At 29.8% G+C, this 23,766-nt stretch overlaps 2 protein-coding genes across 2 annotated transcripts; both read left to right on the forward strand.

Moving 5' to 3' along the window:
* The first annotated feature begins 211 nt into the window (after positions 1–211).
* LOC114368166 (N66 matrix protein-like) lies at positions 212–6,325 on the forward strand. The gene is made up of 2 exons (XM_028325506.1): positions 212–276; positions 5,860–6,325. The coding sequence occupies exons 1-2, from the start codon at positions 212–214 to the stop codon at positions 6,323–6,325; spliced, it is 531 nt and encodes a 176-aa protein (XP_028181307.1).
* Positions 6,326–10,677: 4,352 nt separating this feature from the next.
* LOC114367950 (probable inositol transporter 2) lies at positions 10,678–18,088 on the forward strand. Its single transcript, XM_028325226.1, has 6 exons — positions 10,678–10,987; positions 11,167–11,237; positions 13,740–14,075; positions 15,923–16,030; positions 16,124–16,723; positions 17,290–18,088. The coding sequence occupies exons 1-6, from the start codon at positions 10,855–10,857 to the stop codon at positions 17,785–17,787; spliced, it is 1,746 nt and encodes a 581-aa protein (XP_028181027.1). The 5' UTR covers positions 10,678–10,854; the 3' UTR covers positions 17,788–18,088.
* Positions 18,089–23,766: the final 5,678 nt, after the last annotated feature.

The following is a 23,766-nucleotide window of genomic DNA, read 5'->3' on the forward strand; positions in this document are numbered from 1 at the left end:
AAGACAACTTGACCAAAGGCCACTTAAGACCCACATCCCCAAATCACTCGTAATGCATGAATTAATTAAAAAAATAATCCAACCTACAATTTGCTTTAATAGTACAACATTTAGGAGACATACCTAAATTGGGGCTCAACTTCACAGGAACCACTACTTATGTACTTCGACCAAGGAGTGAAAACAAGATGACGATGGAGCGGCACGGGAAATGGCGGAGCGGGTTGCAATGTCAACACGGAGGGCACGGGAGATGACGGAGTGGGCTGCTAGGGCGTAAACAAGGCATTGTCGGGGATTAGTGAACCAGATTCACAGCTAGCTAGGTCGCGACTGAACGAAGGACAATCACGTGCTCAAATCACTAATCTAACAAAGATGGTTTTTGGGATTAAACCATCTTTGTATGGTAAGCAAATATTTACAAGTTTGTCATCGCCTACTATTTAAAGACAGGTATGTGGAAACGTCTTCTTGTTTATTACAAAAATGTCACCATCATACTTTCTAATTAAAACCGTCTTAGAATCACCGACATAACACATTTTTTTAGTAGTAGTTGTCTAAAAAAATAGTTAGTGGCTGAGATACTTGGCCTTCAAGCTCCATTAAGAGTTGTTGCAACCATAACAACTTAGTTGTTGTGGATCCAATTGTGCGATACTTGGCATTCGTTGAAGACCATGCAACCGTGGACTTTGTTTGCAAGACTAGGATATAGAATTGGGACCAAGATAGACTATATAATCATTGGTAAATTTTCGGTTAGCTGTGTCACCACCCCAATTAGCATCACAAAAGGCGGTGAGAGTAAGAGTGGCACTACTAACTACATTTGACATTATTATTATTATTATTATTATTATTATAGTATTAAAAAAACTTATTATATATAAAATTATATTTAAAAATGTAGATGTAATATCAATTAATTAAAACAAAAAAAACACTTTTAATGTATAGAAAGAAAAAAAAAAGCTTGAACAAATTTCAGAAAGCCGAAAAGTAATGTAACATAATTAAATTGTGGATATGTGTGAGTTGATAAGAAAAAATGATAAAAACTCACAAAAAGTTGATGTGACATGAGCAACACTGTGGGTATATAAAAAATTAAACAAAATAAATATAACGAACTTATAAAAATTCTATACATGTTTACGAAATGATATTTTTCTTATAATAATAAATTAGAACTATAAATAGAAATAATTATATTATATTTAAATGTATGACTCAAATTTATATTCTTCATTTATTTCAAATTCTATCTAAATAAATTTATATAATGAGAACAATATTTACCTTTATTTAGAAACAAGAGAAATGAAAAGTAAAAACAAAAAAAAGGATATCATAACTATATTGAAAAAATTGTGTATTGAATAATCTAGTAATACCACCTTACTAAAATCATACTAAAATAAATGTCGTATTTGAGAAGCATTTGAAAAAAAAATATATTAGAAAAAATATTATATCTAGTTTTTTAATATAATATTAATTGATATTTTTCATTAATAACCTGATAAATATTACTTTAGTTTTTGAAACACAGAGAGAGAGAGCGAGAGATTAATTTAATAATCTGGTAATTTTTGTTTACTTTTTTTCTCAAAATAATCAAGTGTTATTTGTTGATTAATCTCTCTATATAAAGCTATTTGAGACTTTAGACAAAAATTATATTTAGATTTTTAATTAATTGAATATATATTTAAAATAATTTTTATTAAAGTCAAATAATATATATAATTAAGTTTAGATATTAAACAATTGTATTTTGAATAACAAAAATAGATTATATTCTAATTTCAATTATTTTTCTGTAATAAATTTTAGCATAAGGCAAAGGTAGGTAACCAGTCCTAAGATAATACTCAAAGATGCCCTTCCAATAAATGTCCACACATGAATTGAACTAAAAGAATTTTTAGTCCGTTTTAAATTATTGTTTTTATATGCTTAATTTTAAACTATTTTGATTCAACCGTATTTAACGAGGTGGAACAATAACAAATTCCATGTGACTGATGGAGTATTCATGAAAATTGGTATGCAGATACAAGATGGGAAAGTAGTTTTTAATTAGTTTTAGATTGGTATAGTTTGCTGAATTTTAATGGTATACAAGTCACTGAATATAGTCAAATATCTGATAAAAATTCCTTATTGGGTTAGAGGATTTATGGGAATGGGTATGTTATGGTTTGATTATCTTGTGAAGTTAGTTGAGGTTTTAAGGGATGCATGGGTACATATATCTTGTAGTCTTTATTTTCTTTTTTAATATATAACTTTTTTACTGATAAAAAAAAAACTTATTTCAAATGACTAGATGCACGGAATGAATTAGCTGACTCAATTAGTAAGACAGAACGATGTCCATCAAAAAGGTCTTTACTAATATTTTTAATTCGTTAATTTGTTAATACTTAATACCAAATATATAATATGAGCTTTAATATATTTAACCTAAGATACACATACCCATTTATGAGCTCAAAAGTATACATTAAAAACACGTATAGATACCTTTGTACGTGATATTGTAAGTGGACAGATTTACATGATTTGACGCACTTTCTATTTCTACATTGGTTTAAGGATAACCGATGTTGAAATGTATTTTCAATAAGAAATGTTGAGAGGAGTTCACTTTCAATATTGGTAGAGATTTAAATGTCTTTCTAGCATTTAAAATTGATGTTAAAGGATATTTTTTTTTTACAAATATCAAATGTCTTTTCTATAATAGTGAGAGATTTAAACAGTATACAACTATATACATGAGATTTTAAATTTTATTATCATTATTACCAACATCGTACACATACAAAAAAAGCACACGGTACATAATAAAATTGGATATTTCAGAAATTAAAATTATTTTTTAGCGTGATTTCTTTCTAGCATTTTACAAATTTATTTTCGCATTGTTTAATTTGTCTTAGGGAATGTATGAAATGCAAACACATGAATTTATGTCAATACCTGACATGATAGTTTTACATATAGTATTAAAAAGGATTTTTTTAATTAATAAATAAAGACAAAAATATACTCTGACATCTCATGCAAAATTTTGTTCAAAAATCAGAATGGAGTATGAAATAAGAATCATGTGATCATTAACTTGTCGTAACTTTGTGGGATGCTAATTGATACCATTTCTCTTTATTTTGGTTCCATGGGCAATTAATTATGTTACTTGGGGAGTACATCTTGTACGTGATCCAACTTAGGCAATTAATAATATCTTTCCAAAAAGATTAAAAATTGCGGATTACAAAGAACATGGTCTGGTCAAAGGCTATATATATGAGTTTGATGGTTGAAATAAGCTGACATGAACGATGAAATTTCATGCTTAGAATATGTCATAACTGTGAGCATGCATATACAACTCATGGAAACCATAGGAAGCAACATCTTTAATTTCTTTTTGGGGTTAGTTTCGGGTAAAACTTTCTTTTTTGATTCATTTGAAACAAAACACTTGGAGAATCTTAGGAGCATTCTAGATTTTGTTCTAAAAAAATTGTAGAAGAAGAAAGAAGACCGAGGTTAAATTCTCACGACATGTATTTAGAAATATCACATTCACTTTGGACTTTTCGTGGAGCATAAGACCTATTTTTATTTTATTTTTGGATAAAAAAGCATAAGACCTATTTTTATTTTATTTTTGGATAAAAAAGCATAAGACCTATTATACCCTTGAATAAAGCATTAAAATTTAATTTTTTTAAAGTAAATTTTATTCGTGAGCTCTACTGTCCATATCTTCAATTTCCTTTTTCAAACAATATGTATATTTAGGTATAAAGTAAATTTCCAAATAAGATCCTTGAAAACTAATTCGAATAATTCATTAAAATTATTAAGATTTTATTTTAACTTTGTTTTCAAACCTTTTAAAATACAAATTATTTATTAAACTATTATAATTAATTTTATATAACAGTTTTAATAGATGATAAAATTAATTCATTTAAGCAGTTTTTTACTGACTAATTCATTTAAGCATTATTAAGTCAATGTTGATTTATTCTATTATTTCATTTTTTTTTCCGTAAAAAAGCACTAAAGTAGTTATGTTATCACCATTTTACAATAGAAAATAAAGATGACTTTTATATATTTGCATTTGGAAATGAAAATAAAAGTCATTTTATGCTATTGAGGGTAGCAATTGGTGTGTTAATATTTACTAATTAATAAGGTACGTAAGGAAAAACAAACTAAGACAACTAAAGTAATTATGAGGGATTTTGTGACATAAAGATTCATGTAAAATACTTTCTCTAAACTCTTATATAAACAAAAAAGTTATTTTATATTTTGGTCTTAAATATAAATAAATTTAACTAATTTTATCTATTTAATTATATCACTTTTAAAACATTCATCATTTAATTGTATTTTTTTTTTCACATGCCTCCTCCTTCTGAGGCAAGTATGTTTGAGAGGTACAACTCTATATATTTTTGGTTTCACATAACTCTATTTTCAAAGATTCTATTGTATTCATGATATCAAATTCTAATAAAAAATGATTTAAGAATAATCATTTTTTAACTTAAGATTAATAAAATTAAATAATTTCAACTAACTTCCTTAAACAGTGTTAAAGTAGTTACTTTTACTTATCTACAAATATAATTAATGTACGAGTTTAGATGGAGTACATTATTGAGAAGAGATTTAAGAGAGAGTAACCTGTGAATCAAGAAGTTTGTAGTGATATTTTAGGGTCCCATAATGAGCCAAAAATCCTAATCGTGAAAGTATAAATGACTTATCTTTTATAAGAAAAATATTTACTTCTAATACATAACTTTTTTTTTTTTTTACAAAAACTTAATTTACCGTTTCTATGTATGAAATCATAAACTCTCACACGTCCAAATAACAATGAAAATGATTTAACCTTTTTTTTATGAATATTTAAATTTTACATTGCAAGTTTATAATATATGATTTTGATATATTATAGTAATTTTAATATAACAATAATACTAAAGAAATTATTATAATTTTTACTAATTTAAATATAGGTCGACCTGGGTTTGAAAATGCCATTTAAATGATTTAAGTATAATCCTTTTAATCAAATAATTTTTTATAAAAACCTAAACTTAACCTATTTTTTAAAGAAAATTAATCTGATCTAGACATGATATTGGCTAGATAATAGGTTGGGCCTATTCCAAGTCCAACTCCTGCTTACAAATATATCTAATTATCCTGAGTAGGTTGGCATCGGTCCCCCTCTCCTCTTTTTTATCAGAGGTTCATACATTAAGGTAACGGCATTGCATGTGATTTCTTGGGGGCAAATCATCATAAGGATATGGACAAATATAGTGTCTAATTTTTTTTTTTCATGGAAAAATATAGTGCATGTCTAATTTTGTGTTTATATTTTCTTTTTTACCACCCATCCCCGGTCTAGTTAGAAAGAGTTTTTTCTTTAAAAAAACATTAATTTGACATTTATAAAAGTTAATATGATCAATGTTGTTGATATTACAAATTAAAAACATTAATTTTCAATACATTTCTAGCATCCATATGTAATTTATCTAAATTTTATATTTAATTGTTATATATATATTAAAAGTTTTTAATATTATTTGTTTAGGATCCGTTTGAGGTGATTTTAGTTTTCAGTTTCTAAAATTTAAAAAATAACAACTAGTTTTTACTTTTAATTTAAAAAACATTTCAAATCAATTTTAAATAATCTTATTTTAAAAGTTTCATATGGCATTAAAATTAATTTAAGAGTATTTTGTGTGATTGTAACTTTAATGGTAATGGTGGCGATGTTAACAACAAATATGTTGTTATTAGAGATATCAGTGGTGATCACAATGACAATGACGGTGGTGGTAGTAGAGGTGGCAATGACAATGTGGTGTTGGTAGCCAATGGTAACGACATTGGTGGTGGTGATGGATGTGATATTAGTGGTGGTGGCAGTGGCAAAGAAGAAGGTGATATTAGTTGTGGTGGTGGTAGTAGCAATGTCGGTGGTATTGATGGCGATGGTGGTAGCAATGATAGTGGTGTGGTGGTGGTGACAACAAATGATGACGATGATAGTGGTTGCAGCAACATTGGTGGTGATTTTGGTGGCGATGGTAGGGGTGATATTGTTGGTAATTGTGGTGGTGGTGGTGGTGGTGACAATGACAGTGATAATGACATTGATGGTGGTGGTAGTGATAGCAATGACGTTGGTAATGATGATGTCAGGGGCAAAGATGATGACAATAACAGTGGTGTTGACGGTAACACCAAGTGGTGGCGACGATGAAAGTGGTGGTAGTGATTGTGATAATGATGATAACAATGAAACTAATGGTTTTGGTGGTGGTAATGCTAATGGTGGTGACAACAGTGATGATAGTGACAATAGTAGTGATAATAACAATTCTAGTGATTGTAGTGGTGACAACCAAATGAACAGCTAATGTGTAACTTAGTTTCAATGATTTCAATAGACTTGTTTTCATGTGTGCACGATTTATCTTCACAAGTATATATGTGTTTTTGTTTTCTTTAGTTATATATATATATATATATATTATCTCAAATGTGTTAACATTTTATTTTTTTGTTTTGATATAAATTCAGTGATCCACCGCCTTTTTCAGCATTGTTATTGTTCTCGTTTTTCATCTTAATGTTATTGCTGTGCAACCTATGTTTTAATAAAAATAATCACTCTTTCCTTCTAAAATATGTAATGCTTGAGACTATAATGTTTTTTTTTTCTATCTTGTTCAAACATTTTATGCAATACTATATTAATATATAATATATATTAATTATATTATATATATTTACGTACTAATTTTTTCTTAAGTTAAAACAGTATACATGCATGTTCAAGTAGATGTTGAAAGATTTTATTTATTTTTATTTGTAATAATTCTGCAAATAATTTATCATTTTTATGTAATTAATAATTTTTGTTTCTCAACTTAGTATGATACTGCATATTAAAGATGTGCATTGTAATTTATTTTGGATCCCTCAAAATTTTGGTTTGCTCAAGCTTCGCAAGTGACATAATTTTGGTGAGAATAGTGATAATAAAAAAATATTATTATTAAATGTAAAAAATATTTGTTGTTTCTAAATTAAAAATTATATTTACAATTTTTTTCTTAATTTTAAAAATGAGTATAAAATATTTTAAAAATAATTTAAAAATTATTTCATCTCTATTTTTATCAAATATATTTTATTTTAAAAATTATATTTAAAATTCATAAATTAAAAACTCGCAACCACTCCTAACAAACTACAAACTGTTGAATTTTTGTTCATACCATTGGCAAATGTCGTCACAAGCTAACACTCTTTAAGAGACAACCAATTAGACCAATATCTAACATATTATAAGGATTAATATGTTCAGTAAAGAAAAAGGATTAATGCTTAAATGGAATAAAAGTATAGGGACTCAAACCAGACAAAATTATAGGGATTACAACCTAAAAGATAAAACTATATAGATTAAAATCCATACTTTTCAATTTATGATCCAAAACGAAAGTACAAATTAATAAATTATGAAGATGAAGAGTATAATTAAATCTCCTTAAAACCTTATTTTAATTAAAATATTAAAATTCGATCGGTATCTGAAATTGACATTAAGAATTAATTTGACACATGAAATTAAAACTAAAAGGAAAATTATTAGTAAATATTAAGAAAATTTAAGTAAGGTGATTGAATAAAATGTGAGTTCTAGTAAATTTTTAGTAATTATTTGTAGTTAATTGGTCTTTTTACCTTGATGTCATTAATTAATTAGTCCTAAACATTAATGCATATCAAGCATTAAATTAACACGTGATTGTCAAAAACTAAAAATCTAATTTCATTTTGAATAAATTGTAATTTTAGTTCCTTTATAACTTTAAATTTGTGATTTTGATTCTTTATTTTTAAATTAAGAAATCAATTCTCCTATATTTTTTTATAATAAGTAACTTTGATTCTTTTATCAGTTGATCATTAGAAGTCAAACTTTGATGTGGCATATTAATGTTGATGTAGAACTTATGTAAAGTGTTAACATGATACTTATATATAAAAAAATATTAAATGAAGCGAAAAATAAAAAATATCTCAATATGAATTAAATTCATGATCATTTATTTATAGAAAAGACAATAACAAAATTAGAAGAATAATCAAAATTTTGACAGAATAATCAAAATTATTTGTTTTGAAAAATAAGGAGACTAAATATCTAGATTTATAAATAAGAGAATCAAAATCACGAATTTAAAATTATAGGAGGATCAAATTATAATTTAACCTTTTATTTTTTTATAACACATCAAATATTCCACTCAATGAATGTGGTTCGATTAGTAGCACAGGTTTAGTTTGTGAGAGAGGATGTATGCTTGATTTTTGCAAAAATATTTTTTGAAGATCTAAAAATTAAGTATGTTGAAGTATCTTACATTCATGATTATCAAAAATCGATGTTAATATTGTGATATTAAAACCCATTTTTTTATAGTAGTGCTAGAATTTTTCAAAGAGTCCCACTAAAAAAATGTACTAATTTTAAGAATTAAATTAATTCACACAATATCAAAGTTAAAGACTATTTTTTGTTTTCATAATATTAAGCATCTTAATTCATGTATTTCACCCAAGATTTTCGTAGCACCCAGACTATATAATTTGTATAAGTTATATGATGGCAAGTTGTTACATATATCCCGATCGAGGGCTAAATAATTGACAATCCATCTCTTCACATAAAATTCTGTCATGTCCATTATGTAGAGTAGAACTTGAAGCAACATGCATGACTTAATTTCATCACACGAAAACACTAGAAATAATTGTGTGCAAGAGGATCCCCGTGACTTACTGCTTTTCAAAAATTACGGTTGATGCTGACAAAATGTATGATTCATGAAAGCAAGTTCTAATGTACATAACGATTTTGCTTCGTCCGCGAAATGTGTTACCGGTGGTAGTTCTCATTGGCCTAAAATGCTGGTGGGATGCCTATCCTCAACATCATGAGATATTGACCTTGTTACATAGGATTGGCCAAGGAACTATCTAGGACATGGTGTCCAAATTATTGTATTATGAATTTGATCGAAAATAACTGCCATATGTTTTCAAAACATTTGAGTTCCATAAAAATCAGAGATGAAAATGATTTGTTATTTTTTACAGGAATCAAAATTAAAATTAGCTATTTTTTAAAATAAAAAAAATCATAGTTTATCATATTAAAAAATGAGGTGATTCTACTGAAGTGAAAACTGTATAAATGTAAAATGAGACATGCGTGTGTATGATTTAAATGAAATGATCTACGCGAGAAAGTATATACATACACGTCCAAGCATTATTTTTTTTTAAGGACAAAATTGCATTCATTAGAGTACAAGGAGCACTCTTGCACGCGTACTCGGTATTCCAACATTAATTTGTTCCATTACATGAGTTTCATAATCTAAGGCGTAATATATAGTTGGTTTTTATCATATATAAATGGCATGGAAAGAGACATTTTTAGGTTATGATCAAACATTTGCAGGTTTTTATTGGACTGGATCATATTTAAGAATTTGAGAATCATCAAATTGAATCTTTTTAAAATTTAGAAATTAAATTGATTTATTTTTAAAAATTTAAAGATCAAATTGAACCTTTTAAAATTTTATAGACCAAATTAAATCATTTAAAATAATTTAGGGACCAAATTGATTATTAAACCTAATTTTTTATTTGATATAAATTTATACATGTAATCAAAATAATTTTTATTTCGAAAACAAATATTAATATAGCATTCTAAAGCTCAAAATCTTATTTATAATCATGATATCCATCTTAATCATTCAAAATTTGATCACCCACCAGTTTATATTTCGTTAAATTATATATAGACATGCATTTGTATTTGTGATCGAAAAGCTTTAGAGTATTTTTTATAATTTGGATCACGTGTTGTGATTTAATAATAAAATGTTTTATTCTTTGAATGATTTTGGCTAAATGACTAATTTAGTCACTTTATTTATTTATTTTAATAAAATTTAATTTTATAATCCGGCCTCGACAATTAGGGGAGTCTGGTTCTGTCTTTGAACGTAGTAATATTTTAAGGATTCTGTATTTACACGTGGGGAATAAATTATTTAGTACCAAATCTCATGTTCGATTTTTTCTGCCTAAATTTTGTTTAGACTAATAATAATCTTGTATTACGAACGAAATTATCCAAGAAAAAAATAACACACACATAAATGCATAGCAACAAAAATGCATTATTTTAACTTTGAAAAAGTTGTGGTGTCCAAGCCTACCAAGTTTGGGCCTTGCAATCTTCCATTGTCACGTAATATTCCTCCCTTGTCGGCTAGGTACGTAAGAAGGCTAAAGACAACTGTGGTACCTGTCCCTCACAATTCCCACATAAACACATTTTTTCCATTCAATTTTACTTTCCTTTTTTTTTATTATTTTCTACTTGGTGTCTCAAAATGATTGCGTATACTAATTTTTATCTTGATTGAAAATTCCAAATAATGTGTCTATGTGATTCCATCTATGCATCCAAATTCATCATGCCATTGAATTTCTCCCCTTATAAATATGCTGCTACTCAAGCCACCACATCTTATCATATTTAATGCCTTAAGTATCTCTCTATCTCTCTCACACACACTCATCATTTTCTAGCAAACTCTCTAGCCTCTTCAAATGGGCTAGGAAGGTTGAATACAAAGAAAACAAACCCTAGCTTAATTAATTAACTTGCTTGTGTTGTTAATTAATTTGTTCAACATGGAAGGAGGAGTGCCTGAAGCTGATATCTCTGCCTTTAGAGAATGTTTGTCTCTATCATGGAAAAATCCTTATGTTCTTCGCCTTGCTTTCTCCGCTGGAATTGGAGGCTTTCTCTTTGGCTATGACACAGGTAAATAAATTAAAACTCCCATAATATTTGTTTAATTAACTAATTTATGACTTATGTTATGATGACACCACTTCACTTGGTTCACAAATTCTCTATAAAATTTTCACCAAGAAAATTCTCTATAAACTACCAATTGATTAGTGGTAGTATTCATGTTGATGAATGATTGGTATGTGCAGGAGTCATATCTGGAGCACTTTTGTACATCAGAGATGATTTCAAAGAGGTGGATAGAAAGACGTGGCTGCAGGTAATAATGTTCATGAAGTGTCCATGAAAGAATTTAGTTTTTCGTTATTTTTTTTTTGTTGTTTCTCCTCAAATTCAGTCATTTAACAATAAGACATATGATTCATAGGTAATTTTATTCTTTAAACATATAATTATGGGTTTAATTCTTGACCCATATGTGCCTATAAAAAAATATTTATTAAAAGAGATTAACTTTTTAATTGACTTTTGGCTTCCAAATATTCTACTTCAAAAAATAAAAATTCTTTCATTTTTTTATGGACACTAATGCCCCCGGCTTTCAAATATTCTACTTCACAAAATAAAAATTCTTTCATTTTTTATGGACACTAATGCCCCCATTAGTATGGTTCATTCATAACCCATGATGAATAAGCACTTGTGATGATAATATAGCAATGATTTCTAGCAAGATAAGATATGATATTTGCGAAAATGATCTCACTTTATTCTGTTTTACAATTTTCTTTAAATTACTGATTTGTAATTTTATTTTAACTGTTCAAAGTATACACAAATTAAGTTTAATAAGTTTGTGAAGATATATTTATGTATAAGATAAAAATATGATTTATTGAACCTTTTCATCTTGATTTCTTTATTTTTTTTTCTTAAAAACACTATTATGTTGAGCTTTCACATTATCACACATGCTAAAATAAACCTCCTTGCCAAAAAAATATTTAATTTAACCGAAGAAAACATCACAGTTATTGAAACATTAGAAACGTTACCAGTTACCTTTAAAGTTATGATTGAAAAATCAAAATATATTGTATTAAAAATATTAAATGTTTCTTAATTAATTAAAAAATTTCAATACATTTTGCTAAAATCTTTAAGCTATTTTTGCATGTAAAAGTAACATAATAATTTTTTTTTAAGTCAACATAATATAATATTGAGTAAGACTTTAGGCATGTAAATGGAACATATAAAGACTGTTTTTTTGTAATTAACTGAAAAGTTTAAGGTGAGCGTACACATTGAAGAAAAAGAATAGAAGATCTCAATATCATAAGGTTGTGAAATAAAAAGAAAACATTAAGAAAAAAAAACAATTGAACTGGTAAACACAGATCGTAACTTGGAATTAACAAAATTAAAATATCGTAGATACCATAGTCATCCATGGTTTCTTATTTTATGAAAACACTTATTTTAATTATATTACAACAAAATAAAAACGTTTGAAGAGCTCAGTTGCATTCAAAATTGATTTATTATCTTCATTTTTTACAAGTTTGAGTTTGGGAAACTTTCGATATTCACTCTATCAAAAGGTTGTGGTCCTGAATTTCACAACTTTGAATATTGGTCACACGTTTGTGGTCCCGATAGCTCTAAATTTAGAACATCACGAAACTCCATTGTGCATAACATGCTTTTGCATGTCCCACTCTGAATCTACATCATTCCTCATAAGGAAAAGCAGTATTTAAACAATAATCTGAATATGCTGGTAGACACATATGTGGGATATAATTCCACTATTTGACATGATGTATGCTATACTTTTGCCGTCAACAAGTCTTTTACTAATATTATTATCAAGTTGTGACACTCCTAAGCTTAAAATGGTTTAGCTTTTTGTTGGCCAATAATCTTTTTTTTTTTTTTTTTTTGCATTCTAGCTAAATATTTGGTGAGTAAAATCATGTTATAAATATAAGTTACGTGTGTTAAAAAAAGTTCATTTTTTTTTTCTCCCAGTCCCTGTTAATATGAAACTAAAGTTGTAACGAAAAAGAAAAGTTGATTAGCTCATCAACTCTAAAGAAAACGCATGACAATGTATTCTTATGTTCATAAAACTCATCATGCTATACAGAGCAGGATGAAAATAACTCATCTAATTCTTCTTTTTTTGTGTGTGAAAATTCTTTGTGATTGTTAAAACAGTAAATTATAGTGATACTTTCATGTAGTTTAGTCTAATTACAAGTGCACCTCCTCCATTTGAAGGCATTACTTTGGCACCCCTTTTATGACAGTGTTATGTAAACATTAGCTTTCAAAGTTCACAAATGTGCTTAAACGAGTGCTAGGAGGCTCCATCGATATGTGACTTTCTTTTTAAAAAAAATATGTTTTCGTCTTAGAAGGAAGAAGAAATAAACAAAAAATAAATGTTACAAAACTTATATTTTCCCCTGCTCATGATTCGAATTAGAATTTACTAATTTGGAACTAGTCATGTTCCGAATGCAATTATTGGAAGACTATGATTTTTTTCATCTATAAATATTAATTTTTGTTAGAATGTTAATTTTTTGTTTGAAGAAGAGATCCGGGAATCCAACTCGTCATCTTTATTTTCTTTTTTTCTCCTTTAACCATTCAACCAACCTTATATTTTCCTGGAAGACTATGATTATAATCACTTACAGATCCTTTTTCCACTTTCAAAGACACTCAAATTAAGTTGTTATCTGTTATGTTAGTTGCACCATACTCCATGACAATTATTAAAACATGAAATTCATATATCATAAAACAGGAAGCTATAGTGAGTATGGCACTTGCTGGAGCAATCATAGGAGCTTCAGTTGGTGGATGGATCAACGATCGATTTGGGAGAAAGAAAGCAATCCTTTTGGCAGATACCCTCTTTTTTATAGGGTCTATTGTGATGGCTGCTGCTATAAACCCAGCTATTCTGATTGTTGGTCGAGTTTTCGTTGGCCTTGGGGTTGGAATGGCCTCAATGGCCTCACCTTTGTACATCTCAGAAGCATCACCAACAAGAGTTCGAGGTGCCCTTGTTAGTCTCAATGGATTCCTCATCACTGGAGGACAGTTCCTTTCCTATGTCATCAACTTGGCCTTCACAAGCGTGAGAACACATTGCCACTATGCTTCATTTGTTGTTCAATCTCTTTGGATTTTTTCATTAAGAATTATTATGTGTGACATAAAGGATGCTAGTGATATGAGAAAATGCTAATAATACACTTTCTAACTCACTCTTTCAAATATATTTTTTATTAATAACTAAATTTTAATAGGATAATAATACCTTATATACTTCTTATTTAATAAGTCTCACTTGTAACTTAATAAATTTTAATTAATAACCAAGAGATGTTAAAAAATGATGTGTTAGAGAGAGTGTTGTTGACATTCATTTAGTGACATGAATTTTCTTTTAATATTTAATTATCTTTAATGAAACATATTATTAAATTTTTTTTATTAAAAAATGTTTAAATATATTTTTGATTTTTAATGTATATCTGAAATTTTACATTTAATCCTTGATAAATTTTTTTTCGCATTTACTTATATTTAAAAATTTTATTTTAAATTTCTACTATTAATTAAGTGCGTTAATTAAGTGATGACGTATCTATTAAATATTTGATAATATTATTTGGCTCCAAAATTATTAATATTTATTTCAAATCAAATTCAAAATGAAATCTTTCTCTCTCCTATGCAACCTTCTTTTACGTCTCTCTCTTCCACCCTCTTCTCTGTATTACTCGAACGATTTCAGAAACCCACCCTCTTTCCTCGAAGACATCTTCACCAAATCTCTATCCCAATCCCAAACACAACACACACAAAAAGAAAATCCAAATTGGAGAAGATTGCACGTTAAAGCCGAATCCGTAGGCTTGCTGGCGGTGGTGGCCTAGGGATCACAGTTAGAAGTAAAAAAGATGGTGCGACAACGGCTATTGAACTTTGGTCAATAACTCAATTGTGGTTGACCTTGAACCTTCCCAAACCAAAACGATGACGAAGCTAAACTTATCCAATGAGAAGCTCACTAGGAAGAACAACGGTGGGGAGGAAGCTGACCGGGAAGAACAGCGGCGGAGAGGAAGCTCACTAGGAAGAACAACGCCACCGCGTGCGGCAACCCACCTCTATCCCTTTCACGAAGAATTGCAATTCCATCTTTTGTTGGAAGTGGTGGAGCTCAGCGAGAACGCACTCACCGGAACTGTGGAGTCGTGGTTCTTCCTTTTGTCGTCATTGCAGCAAGTGGACTTGGCCAACAACACCTTCACGGGGGTGCAGATCTTGAGGCCACTTGCAATGCGTGCGGGAGGCAGCAGTAGCAGTGGCCGTAGCAACCCCGTTGCGCTAAACCTCAGGTTTAACAAAATCCAAGGCTATGTCAAGTTTATGAAGAGGTTGTTCCTGGATGAAGGTTGAGATCTGTTTCTTTTTTTTAAAATAAAAAAATTGAGACTGATTTTGAAAGATGAAGGTTGAAGGGAGAAGATAGGTGAAGCATAGATAGATGGATGACTTGGAAGATGATTCTCAATGTTTTATTTATTTATTTATTTATTACTTTAATTAATTTTGACTGTTTTTAATCATTAGACAATTTAAATTTACGTTTGATTTTGAAACAAATATTGGCTGTTTTTAAGTTATCACAAATCACGTTATCAAATATTTAACGAATGCATCATCATTTAATTGATAACATAGATTTAAAACAAAAATTTTCAAATATTAAGAAATAGATGTGAAGATAAAATTTATCAGGAATTAAATGTAAAATTTAGATATATATCAAGGATCAAAAACATATTCAAGCAAAAAAAAAATTATGTCATTGTTTGATTTGTGAACTCAGTGATGGAAAAGATAAGTTTTATACTTAAAATAAACATGTATATACAAATGGTTTGATCTTGATGCTTTATATAATTTGTTCAGGCACCAGGAACATGGAGGTGGATGTTAGGAGTAGCAGCAGTACCAGCATTGACACAAATCATATTGATGGTTTTGCTCCCAGAATCACCTCGTTGGTTGTTCAGAAAGGTTCCTTCATCACCAACTTTCTAAAGTAGTGTTTCTAATTTAATTTTTCTTCTCAAAATCTATGTATTCACTTGTCTTTGTGGCCATCAATAGGGTAAACAAGAAGAAGCCAAAGAAATTTTGAGGAGGATTTACCCTCCCCAGGATGTTGAAGATGAAATCAATGCTTTGAAGGAATCAATTGAAACGGAACTCAATGAAGAAGCTTCAGCTTCAAACAAAGTCAGCATAATGAAGCTGCTGAAAACCAAAACTGTGAGAAGAGGTTTATATGCTGGAATGGGCCTTCAAATCTTCCAACAATTTGTGGGGATTAACACTGTTATGTACTACAGCCCCACAATTGTGCAATTAGCTGGTTTTGCATCAAATAGGGTTGCACTACTTCTATCACTTGTCACTGCAGGGCTTAATGCATTTGGTTCCATTTTAAGCATATATTTCATTGACAAGACTGGGAGGAGGAAGCTTTTGTTGTTTAGTTTGTGTGGTGTTGTGGTCTCACTTGTTGTTTTGACCGTGGCTTTTCATGAGACTACCACTCACTCCCCTATGGTCAGCACAATCGAAACCTCTCACTTCAACAACACATGCCCTGATTACAGCACTGCTTTCAACCCTGGTGAATGGGATTGCATGAAATGCCTCAAGGCCTCTCCAGAATGTGGCTTTTGTGCCTCTAGAGCTAATAAGGTAAATGTTTCATAATCTCCTTTAGATTAAGTACATCATAAGGTTTTCTGATTCAAATTTGGATCCTCTCGTGTAAGATATGACCAAGTTGGAGATAAAAAAGACACAAATGTGACATAATTAGTATTATTTTAGTAAAAATGCGTCTTTCTATCTTTAATAAGACCATATGCCACTCAACAACAAGAGAGCCATCATTTCCTTCTTGATTACCATATTTCATATACCTTATTAGTTATACTAGTCTGTACTTATTGCATCAATTTAGGAAAGAGAAATGTTAACACATTTTTTTAACATTCCTTTTATTATTGGTTAAATTATATTGAAAATTATAAATTTTTGTGATCAAATTTGACGTCTCTTTCTGTTAATTTTATAATTTCAATAACTTTTAACAAACTGTGAAATATTTGTTAAAAGGAGTCTGTTGCTACAACTTCTGTCTAAGAAAACTGCTATAATTTTTTTTTTCTTGAGTTCCAAGTCCTCAACTACTACCAATTATTCTTATATTTTTTCTTGAGTTCTAAGTCCTAACACTACTACTACCAATTATTCTACAGCTCTTACCTGGGGCATGCTTGATTTCCAATGACACAACAGAAAATCAATGTCAAAAAGAGGACAGGCTATGGTACACTAGGGGATGTCCTAGCCAATATGGTTGGCTTGCATTAGTTGGCCTAGCACTCTACATCATATTCTTCTCACCTGGCATGGGAACAGTTCCATGGGTTGTTAACTCTGAGATCTATCCTCTAAGATACAGAGGAATCTGTGGGGGGATGGCATCTACCTCAAATTGGGTCTCTAATCTCATTGTGGCCCAGTCCTTTCTGTCCTTGACACAAGCCATTGGGACCTCATCTACATTCATGATATTCATATTCATCACTGTTGCAGCCATTGTGTTTGTCATTATTTTTGTGCCAGAAACCAAAGGACTTCCGATTGAGGAAGTGGAAAACATGCTGGAAAGAAGATCTTTGAACTTCAAGTTTTGGCAGACAAGTCCTGACTCTAATGATATACCAATAAAGCAGAAGAATCAGTCAGTTTGAGTGAATAAGTTAAATATATTGTGATGTTAATTAATGTGGTGGTACAAGTAGGGAACTATGGGATTGGACAATAAATTAAAGGAGTAAGATGACATATGTTAGATTAGCATTATATAAATGCACTAGGTCGGTCTCGTAATGGAAGGTTTGAGAGTATGAAAGAGGTTTGAGTAGGTTTTAACCTTGGTATGATTATTGCACACAAAAACAAAATAGCATTGTATATTTATTGCTTTATCTTCTGTATAATTTTTTAAAATTTGGGTCATTGTGTATACTATTTATTTGCTGTTACGAGTTAATATTTGGAGCCCACAAAATTGCATACCATTTAGAGATCTTAGAGATCAAGAAAGGAAATTAGCATAATATAATTCGAGCAACATAATTTGAGGGAAAAAAGGTTAAGAAAATAAGTGAAACAAGATTTAGCAATAAATAAGTTGCAACCTTGGATACTTAGTCTTACAGTATTGCTATTGGCACTATCCATGTCGATGCCTTTAAGTTCTATTCTCAAATTGTTCCTTGGATGGAAACACATGCAACTGAAACACTTTTGTGTTGCATACTTAAAAATTTATGAAATAAAACCATATTTTCGTTGTGCATCCTAGGGTAAAAAAAAATAGAAATATGATTATGTACAGTGAAGGACAAAATTATATTTTCGTTGTTTTAATTTTTCATCCCTAAGGTGCACAACGAAAATATGATTCTGTTGACCCCTCAACAACACAAATTCAAAAATGGATGACACGGTGGTGGAATGGGATGCGCTCATGGAGCCTCAGAGTTGGGGTCAAGCGACGTGACTGGGGAATTGTGGCATGATGCAATGGTGCGACGGGAGGAGGGCAGTGCTGCTTGGGGTTAGGGGAGTGGGAATTGTCGTAGGGGAAGGGGAGGGGTTAGGGGTGTAGGGATTTGGACTTGTGGACAAAAGGGACATTTCATCCCAATTGATAGTGCCAATAGGAATATCTTTTGTCTAAGGTTCTATGTTTCAAGCCCAATACTTTTTTCTACCTCGACTTCACAGTTTTGTTAAGTTTCAAAATTATAGAACAATGCTTAGTTAGGTTATATTCTTAAATCTCTATATGTATTCAGTATTCAGTTCACCATAATAAAATAAAGCTTATGTATACTGAACCACAATATTCCATATTCCAAGAGAAAAAGATTAGTACAAAATACGAATAAGTGTGGAAATCGAAAGAAATGCAAATTAATTTACAGTGATTCTACGTGTTCCTATATTGTACAACATTTCATGCTTTTTCTTATAGGAAATTATAAAATGTGGGGTTTGGATTCAAATTCTACTTTGTGCCAAAAAGAAAAAAAGATTCAAATCTTACCAAGACAGATATGGAATAATCTCCATAATAAGTAGTGCAAGTATTAAAGAATAATATGCACTTCATAACAAAATGGTACATGCATCTATTTTAATTCTTTTATTTTATTTTGCTTGTATACAATAAAGCTAAAAGTATCTAATAATAATATAATCTTCTCTTTAAATCAATTAAATTTGTTAAAGTAATGATCCTTGGTGTCTTCAAATTGGGAGTTGCCACTTTGTCAGTATAAATCAATAATTTTGGCATTATTAAATAATAATATATTTGTAATAATAAAAATAAATTAAAACTTTTGCAGTTGTGGCTTCTATAAAACCAAAATAAGATTCTTTTTTTTTTCTTTTCTAAATTCTTGGCATAACATACATCATACACCACCAATTCGTTGCTTGCTATGCTATCAAGACTTGAATTTTATGGCTCAAATTTTGCCAAAGGTTTTGTTCTGCGATTTGAAGTTTGGATGATTCAAGTATAAACTATTATAGTTTCACTTGGTAAAATTACTAGTAATGAAAAAGCTGAATATTATTCCTAAAGGATATTACTCATGCCTTAAAACTTTTTCCTACGTATAACTAACATCCTTTTAAGTGTGAATTGTTTCAATTGAAAAGAGATATAAAGAAATAAGAGAGAAAAGGATAAAAATGATAGAAGCAAAAAAAAAAAAATGTGTTGTTTGAATGAATAAAAATAAGAAGAAAATAAGTCAAGATGTTTCTGTATATGCTATTCACAAAAAAAAAATTAATGGAGAAATGAGAATGAAACTTTCTAAAATTTTAAAAAAAGTTTTTCTTTTCAATAAAATATCACATTACTCTTTTCATACATCATGTGATAAATAATTAAATTTTCTAATAAAAATATATTCTTTGATTTCTAAGAAAGTCATATAAATATTCTTAAAAATATTTATGATCAATCAAATAAATTTATCATTTATAAGAATTACAATTATTAGGATTTGTGATTTTCTGGAATCACATTTTTCAAGATTCATTATTTTCAGTAATCATAATAAATCATGATTCTTGGGTATAAAAAAAAATCTTATATCAAAGGTCTCTAAGAGGAAATTATGTTTTTGGTCATTTAAAAAAACTCAAAAATAAGTTTTAGTTCCTATAAAAGTTTAATACATTTTTACTCATACATTTTAATAAAACATATGCTTTTAGTCCTAAATCCTAATGAGGTCCCAAATGAGAGACTAAAAATATGTATTATTGTTAGGCTAAAACAGAAGTTCGAAATACTTTTATGAAATAAAAATATATTTTACTCATAAATTAATAAGTTATATATAAAAAAGCTTTGTAAACTAATAAATTAAATGAAATTTAACTAGAAAAAACTCATTTAATATGTTATTTTTATCTTAAAATAATATTGTTTAGAGTAAATTATACTAATCACTCTTAAGATTTTGAACAATTACACAAATTTCTCCTCCTGCTTTTATCTCCTCTTATTTCTTCCCCTAAATAATAAATTAAATACCATATTTTTTTTCATTTTCTTTCCATCTATTTAATTACACTCAAACTTACTAATATATAGCTACGAGTTGAAAGTAAGTTGAAGAAGCTCTATTGTAATTTAAGGAGCTAAAAATCTGCATATAGGTTTTTTCTCATGAAAAATTGTATATATATTAGCATTTAACATTTTAATAAAACTGTATATACATACAGTTTTTATACTTTTATTTAATATGTTATCATTTAACTTAAATTTTCGTTTGACTAATTATATTGCAATAAACATATGTGCAACTATTAAATTTTATTAAATTAAAGATTTAATCCTTACACATTGAGGTTAAAATACTAAATTAGTGAAGGTTAAGCTTCATGTATCACTCATAAAAAATTAAAAACTTCGTTTATTAACTTTTTCATTCGGCTTGAATTTGTAAACTTAAAAGTGAATGTTAATTGAGACTAAAAATTGGTTTGATTTTTTATTCTATTCAACTATTTCAGTTATAAGTTTAAATATGATTTTAGTTCTTATTTAAGACAATAACAATCACTACTACAATTTTTAGATTTAACATCGCACGATTAACATCGGTTATTCACAAAACCAATGTTAACAAAAGCGCGGTGGCATTTTTGTAAATAATTAGACATAGTTAACATCGGTTTCGGAAAAACCAATGTTAAGTACTATATATTAACATCGGTTATTTAAATAACCGATGTTACTATGGAGTAGTTAACATCGGTTTTGGAAAAACCGATGTTGGTGTGTCGTTGTTAACATCGGTTTGGTAAAAACCGATGTTATGGAGTTGATTTTAACATCGGTTTTCTTAAAACCGATGTTACCTAGTTGTTTTTAACATCGGTTATTTTTAAAAAACCGATGTTGTTGTCATTATATATTAAAAATCTGATTCTGCAGAACCCGCGCGCTCGAACCCTATCGTTCTTCTTCTTTCTCCTTCTGCCCTAAGTTTGTCTTTGTCGCAAACTGGCCTGCACTTCTGTGACTGCAACCACATTGTGGAGTTCGTGTGTGTGAAGTTCGTCTCTGCCACTTATCGATTGAGGTACGTCCTTTCATTTTAACATTAGGCGTTCCTCGTTTTAACATTTGCTCGCTTTCACAGGTCGAAGAAATCTAGGAAAGGAAAGAGTTCCGGAAAGGGTGGGAATCGATTTTGGAAGTGCATTGTGGTTCGCCTTAAGACTCCCAGGGCATTCTTCTTATTTCTCCTTCTGCCCTAAGTTCGTCTTTGTCACAAACTGGGCTGCGCTTCCGTGACTGCAACCACATTGTGGAGTTGGTCTTTGTGGAGTTCGTGTCTGCCACATATCGATTGAGGTACGTCCTTACGTTTTAACATTAGGCGTTCCTCGTTTTAACATTTTCTCACTTTCGCAGGTCGAAGAAAACTACGAAAGGAAAGGGGGGAAGCGATTTTGGAAGTCCATTGTGGTTGGCTTTAAGCCTCCCAGGGAAGCCATCGAAGGTATGTCTCTGTTGTCAAGTTATGTCTAAATATGAAAAAAATATAATGCTTGAAATGGAGTATGGGTGTGAGATGCTAAAGTATATTGATTGCTTGCTCTTGTACTATTTGCATTGTGGGGATATAGTGTTGGATTTGTTATGGGAAATTCTTTGATAAACCTAAAACTCTATATGTCATCTTAAAACCTAAAACCTAATGTTGTGATTCTGCTGTGAGGATATGATAAATAGCCTGGGGCACCTTTCTGCTAGTGATTCCTGTTGATTAATCCACTTGTTTTTCCAAAATCTAATTTTCTCTCCATATCCCACCTTCCACCTCATGTTATTTTGAATAACCATTCCCTATTGTGATTGATTAAAAGCGTGTTTTAGATCCCTCCACTAAACAGATTGCTTTGCTAAGTTTCCTGTTTCTTCAAGGTTCCTCCATCCACCATATTTCGATTTCAGAACTCTGGTCCACAGCTCACCATTCTCTTGCATTAATTGCCACTTCCATTTTCCAAGTAGTGTGAGGTTGAATGTTTCAATATCCTTGATGCCCAAGCCAGCCTTTTCTTTTGGTAAGCATATCGATTTCCATTAAATCCATGCAATCCTTTTGTGAATTGCCTTCCTTCATAAAAAACTTCGTTGCAGCTTTAAAAATTGCCTTCTGAATTTCTTCGTCCATGAAAGGTGCCAGAAGCTCGTTATTCTGTTGTAGATTAACAGTTTGAAACCTGATTCCATCAATCTTGGGTTGCTGACCAATTGGTTTTTGGAACCTATGGAAGAAAAAGGATTTCACCTCTTCCTTCACCTTGTGTGGGTCGTCAGTCCATGAACCATCAATGAATACACCCCTGATAGAATTTCTATTTCGGTTAGCATTCATCAATAGGTGGAAAAAACCTGTGTTACAATCGCCTTCTTTTAACCATCTTCATCTGGATTTCTGCCTAAGTAAGGATTGATGGGCTTGGGCAGCAACCCAAAGAGAATCATGTAACTGCTTCCTCTCCAATTTTTCTTGCTCTGTTAACTGTCTATGCATTGAGTTCTCCTCCAGTTTATTTAAATCTGATTCCAGCTTTGTGACCTTTTTGAATGTATGTCAACAAACTTCTTCTTCCTCTATCATGAAGAATTCTTCTTCTTCTTCCACTCATAGGCAAAATTTTGACTATGATAGGCAAAATTGCCTTATTGGCCAGAATTTGTTTATTGTTGTAGTGAAATTTTCTTTTTCTGCTGGTTTAAGTTGATTATGGATGTTGTATTTTAATTGAAATGTAGATAATAGGCTTTAAAAGGGTTTAAATACACTGTGGATAATTTCTGTATGCTTTTTTTTAGGCTTATCATTTACTACTGCTAATTGGCGTTGCTGTGGAAGCTCTTTGATTATAGCAACTCCAGGTATGTTTGTACGGTCTACTATCTTTATATGTTTTTTTTGGACTGCAAAGATAATTTCTTGGTGGATGGCTGTTGTTTGGTCTATATGGAAGATGAGAAACAGAATTCTTTTCTCCAATGATTCCTTTAATGTCAGCAAGCTTGTTGACGATGCAGTTTTTTTAGTGTGGTCATGGCTCTCAAATTTGGATAAGGATTTTAAGCTCCCTTTTAATCT

Source organism: Glycine soja, chromosome 9 (genome assembly GCF_004193775.1).
Source record: "Glycine soja cultivar W05 chromosome 9, ASM419377v2, whole genome shotgun sequence".
Lineage (NCBI taxonomy): Eukaryota > Viridiplantae > Streptophyta > Magnoliopsida > Fabales > Fabaceae > Glycine > Glycine soja.

Excerpts from the sequence above, each read along its gene's own strand:
- LOC114368166 (XM_028325506.1), top strand. The coding sequence starts at position 212 with ATGGCGGAGCGGGTTGCAATGTCAACACGGAGGGCACGGGAGATGACG. Across the intron at positions 277-5,859 it reads ACGGAGTGGGCTGCTAGGGC|AGATATCAGTGGTGATCACA; the intron begins GTAAACAAGGCA and ends TGTTGTTATTAG.
- LOC114367950 (XM_028325226.1), top strand. The coding sequence starts at position 10,855 with ATGGAAGGAGGAGTGCCTGAAGCTGATATCTCTGCCTTTAGAGAATGT. Across the intron at positions 11,238-13,739 it reads ATAGAAAGACGTGGCTGCAG|GAAGCTATAGTGAGTATGGC; the intron begins GTAATAATGTTC and ends ATCATAAAACAG. Across the intron at positions 14,076-15,922 it reads TCAACTTGGCCTTCACAAGC|GCACCAGGAACATGGAGGTG; the intron begins GTGAGAACACAT and ends TAATTTGTTCAG.